At 44.1% G+C, this 5,000-nt stretch overlaps 1 protein-coding gene across 1 annotated transcript in view; it reads right to left on the bottom strand.

Annotated features, from left to right (window-relative positions):
- The window catches only part of LOC121813755 (C-type lectin BML-2-like), a gene marked incomplete at its 5' end in the record, with an annotated part of 1,632 nt that extends 573 nt beyond the window's left edge, over positions 1-1,059 (bottom strand). Inside the window, 1 exon segment of the mRNA XM_042217657.1 lies at positions 1-1,059. This exon segment is cut by the window's left edge and continues 573 nt beyond it. Within this exon segment, the coding sequence (XP_042073591.1) occupies positions 827-1,059 (233 nt within the window).
- Positions 1,060-5,000: the final 3,941 nt, after the last annotated feature.

The following is a 5,000-nucleotide window of genomic DNA, read 5'->3' as shown; positions in this document are numbered from 1 at the left end:
AGAGAGCATAAATGCCCGATTCACTGACATATACGGCATATCTACTGTTATATTGCTGGGTGCTCATTTGAACTATAAAGTATGAAGTCAAAAAGCTCAGACATCAGGCTGCTCTGAACACTCAGTTTCACCTTTTTCTCCTCTTGAACTTTCATATGTAGAGACAGGATATCATGAACATTTATATCTGAGACACAGAAGGTCCGCTCACCTGCTCACCTGCAAACTTTAGCTTCACCAATCAGAAGAAACAAAGAGGCATAAAACAGCTCATCAGACACTCTGATCTGAGCTTAGGATAAAGAAGGATGATTTCCAACTGTCAGTCATGCAAAGCTACGCTGTTACAGTCCAGCAGTCAGAGTACAGAGATGGAAATAAGTTGAATTACACAGCAGATCACCTGAGGAACATCAGCCAATAACGTTCAGACTAAACCGCCACAGTCTTCCTTCTCACAGTAAGCGGCTGTCTCCTCCTCTCTGTGGAAAACCTTCCCATCAGGCTGCGTCCTCCACCTCAGCTTCACCTCCTCTCTGATCCCTTGCTCCACCAGCTTCTCCCTCACCTGAAACACAGTTTTCACACATTAACAGAAGCTCCTCATTAATCAGCCGTTGTTTCTGTAGTGAGCAGAAAACGTTGTTCGTGCTGTTTCTGGGGGAAATGAACTAAATGAACTGGCTGGGGATGAAACTGGAGTCTGGAATTAGGCCTCATTGCCTGTCATTGGTTCACGTCGTCTCCTCACAGCAATCTGAAATTAAGTGACTTCTTCAAGTTACCAGTTAAAAAAGGTTAAATAATACAAATGGATGGGATTGCATTAAACGAGCCCCGTATCTCTGCAGCTGTGTGCTGTCACGTGTCCCTGAACCTGCACAGACTCACTGCTCTCTATCATTTCACAGTAGTTATAGCGGTCTGTTCCTTGTATCGGGGCCCGTGTGTGACCTCTGACCTGCTGCAGGATGGATTCTTGCACTGTGGGGTCGTTCAGGTCTGCAGATCCCACCCTCAGCTGAACCTTCACTGACCTCGAGGCTGAAGGTTTGACATCTGCAGAGAAAGAAAAGCCCGATGAGCCATTCAATTCAATTCAATTTTATTTATACATCACTAAATCACAACAACAGTCGCCTCAAGGCGCTTTATACTGTGCGGTAGACCCTATAGTAATACATACAGAGAGAAAAACAATCAATATGACCCCCTATGAGCAAGCACTTTGGCGACAGTGGAAGGAAAAACTCCCTTTTAACAGGAAGAAACCTCCAGCAGAACTCAGATTTAGATGTTGCGCAAATGGAAGAACGCAGTCTTACATATTTGTTTAATATGTGCGTTGAAGGACATGTCCTGGTCAAAAATGACTCCAAGGTTCCTCACAGCGTTACTGGAGGCCAAGGTAATGCCATCCAGAGTAAGAATCTGGTTAGATACCATATTTCTAAGCTTTTCAGGGCCGAGTACAATAACCTCAGTTTGATCTGAATTAAGAAGCAGAAAGTTAGCGGCCATCCAGGTCTTTATGTCTTTAAGACATTCCTGCAGTTTAACTCATTGGTGTGTGTTATCTGGCTTCATGGACAGATAGAGCTGGGTGTCATCTGCATAGCAGTGTAAATGTATGCTATGTCTTCTAATGATGCTGCCTAAGGGAAGCATGTATAATGTAAAAGTGCTATATAAATAAAATTGATTTGATACTTTACTTAGGCAATCAAATTAAGATAGATTTTATGTTGTTGGTTTTAAAGAACTGGATGGATATTTTAATGTATTTTTTATTTCTATTTTTCAAGAGTTGGAGAAGTGCCCTTTTTTCATAACTTGGCCTACCCTTTTTAGTTTTGTTAATATTGGCAATAGTGAGAAGTACTATGGTTGGATTCAAATGTATTTAACATAGGGCATCTAATTAAGGTAGTTGGTAGAATCTGATGAGCAATATTTTATTTTATTATTTTTTATTTTGTTTTTCAGTTTTCCTCCTGAGTGATTGCCACCTTAACGTGGTCAGGGGGTTTGTGTGCCTCAGTGACACTAAGATCTAGACCTGCAGAAGCTGAGCCTTCAGGGGGGACACCCAAGTTGGTCAGGTTTTAGGGTAGAGGTTTGACAAAGTGCAATCCAATTACATGACAAAAACAGTTATTCAGAGCACCCCACATTCGCCTCAGCTGCCACCATGTGCCCCTTTACATTTCTGTCTGCCCCTCATATAATAGGCTGGTGTGAGAAATTGCTGCCACACCGCCCCCTCGGCCTGTGCTTCGAGGTTTCTGGTAGTTAGAATGACTCGGGGGTGTTGATTCATTTAAACTAACATAATCATCCTGCTGCAACCAGGTTTCTGTAAGGCAGAGTAAATCAATTTGTTGATCAATTATTAAGTCATGTACTAACAGAGACTTGGAGGAGAGAGACCTAATATTTAATAATCCACATTTCACTGTTTTACTCTTTGGTTCAGATGTGGATACTGTATTGTTCTTTCTTTGTGATTGTTTATGTTTAAGTTGTTTGTTGCTGGTTTTTAGTTTGTTTTTTGTCTGTTTGGGAGCTGACACAGTCTCTATGGAGATGGGTTTTTGGGGGGGTAGCAGGAGGAGAGAAGCTGCAGAGAGGCGTGTAAGACTGCAACTCTGCTTCCTGGTCCCAACTCTGGATAGTCATATTTTGGGGGGTTTAATAAATTTGTCCATATTTCTAGAAATGAGAGCTGCTCCATCCAAAGTGGGATGGATGCCGTCTCTCCTAACAAGACCAGGTTTCCTCCAGAAGGTTTGCCAATTATCTATGAAGCCCACATCGTTTCTGGGACACCACTCAGACAGCCAGCAATTTAAGGAGAACATGCGGCTAAACATGTCACTCCTGGTCTGATTGGGGAGGGGACCAGAGAAAACTACAGAGTCCGACATTGTTTTGGCAAAGTTGCACACCGATTCAATATTGATTTTAGTGACCTCCGATTGGCGTAACCGGGTGTCATTACTGCCGACGTGAATTATGATCTTACTGAATTTACGTTTACCCTTAGCCAGCAGTTTTAAATTTCCTTCAATGTCGCCTGCTCTGGCCCCTGCCGGTGTCTCTAGCTTCACATGTCTGAGAACAGAATCACCAATTACCAGAGTTTGACCCCCGGCGGGTGTGTCGCCGAGTGGGGAAAAACGGTTAGACACATGAACGGGTTGGTGGTGTACCTGGGGCTTCTGTTTAGGACTATGCTTCCTCCTCACCGTGACCCAGCCGCCCTCTTTCCCCAGCTGCTTGGGGTCTGCCGGGGAACAGCTAGCGGGGCCTACGCTATCTTCGGCTGCACCAGCTACAGGGGCCTGGCTAGCTACGGGTGAATGAAGGGTGCGAAGCCGAGTCTCCAATTCAGTAATCCTGGCCTCCAGCGCTGCAAATATGCTACATTTGTTACAGATATCATTACTGCTAAAGGAGGCCGAGGAGTAACTAAACATCTGACACAATGAGCAAGAAAGTGCAGGAGGGACAGGTGAAGTAGCCATGGTGCATGAAGATGGTGCTATACTGCTGTTGGAGACCTGCAGGTACCCACCCAGACCATGACACTAACAGTGCCTTCCATAGGATGTCTATGGTGCCTCCTCTCCACAGAGCTGTAGGCTACTGTAGCCTGCACTGAGTGTTAGGAGTTGGGTTCTGGTTATGTGGTGTTTTTGTCTGTATGTGTTTTTGGTGCCTCCCTTTTTGTATAGGTAGGCGGGGCAGTGAGTCACTGAACCTGGCACACCTGTTACTCATCAGCTGCATTCTTCAGAAGTGTTCTTTAGGAGCTACCTGACAGAAGACTAGTGTCCGAGTATTGACGTTTTTGGAGAGTCTGTAATTCTGCCCCTGCCTGCTGGAGCCGTTGGATTATTTCTGGTGACTGTAAGAAGTTTTGTTTCCTCCCCAGGATTTCGCCTCGTCTGGAGGTTTTGGCAATAAACAGTACCAAGTAAGCTCTCTGTAAAGTCTACTTTAAGCTTTTCTCGGTTATCGGTTATCATTTTTTTAGATCGAGTGCACTACCTGTGTGTGTTTCCGTCACCTGCACGTCCTGGCTCCGCGTCCCCATTCATACGCTATTGTACATACTTTGTCCTTGTAAAACCTCCCCATCACTGTAAATAAACTGTCTTCACCGCAACTCTGCCTCCGTGCGTTCTGCTCCCTGGGTCCATCTGCATTTGCCATAACACTGAGTGCGCCTAATTTTGAATGTGCATCTGTAGCTCGTCTCTGATTGGATAATGACGTGAGGGCGGGAGGAGCGGGAGAAGAGCTGCTAGTTCACGGCTACAGCTAACGAACCAGCAGCGTGCACAGTCTGCAGAGTGGAGAGAGAACAGAAAACGTCGAGCTTTTACCAAGGACGTTTTTAGGACAAATCACAAATATGCGATCTGTGGTTCATCTGAAAGTTTGCACGGTAAGTTTAACATCTAGGCTACTTTTTTCGAGACCAAAACGTCACTAGCACCAGTTGATATTTAGACTAATACTTGATAACTTAGCGCTAGCATGCTAGTTCAGCTGAAAAGCACGGGCAAACTTTTTAAATACTAAAAATGGTCACCTGCGTCTTTTGTAAAAAGATATTGGTCACATTAAGAGGCTGTGTACAGTGGTCCTTCATTTATGGCGGGAGTTACGTTCTAAAAATAACCCGCCATAGCTGAAATCTGAAGTAGCCAGCTTTATTTTTTACAATTATTATAGATGTTTTAAGGCTGTAAAACCCCTCACTACACACTTTTCTCAGACAGACATGAACATTTCCACACTTTTCTCTCTTGTTTAAACTCTCAAAGTTCAAACCTTAGTGGAAAAATGAGTCCAGTGTTATAGAATGGTTGCATGTGTTTACAAAAAAGAAGAAAGTGTAGGAAGCATAAAGCATGTTCCCCGGATGGTATTAATGACATGTACAATCTCACCCTCAGCCCCCAAATGACAGTACAGATTATTAAGAAAAC

The sequence above is a fragment of the Haplochromis burtoni genome, unplaced genomic scaffold (genome assembly GCF_018398535.1).
Source record: "Haplochromis burtoni strain Fernald_Lab_line unplaced genomic scaffold, NCSU_Asbu1 Contig_2445, whole genome shotgun sequence".
Lineage (NCBI taxonomy): Eukaryota > Metazoa > Chordata > Actinopteri > Cichliformes > Cichlidae > Haplochromis > Haplochromis burtoni.
Note: the sequence above shows the minus strand (reverse complement) of the source record. Positions and strands in the feature narration are given on the sequence as shown.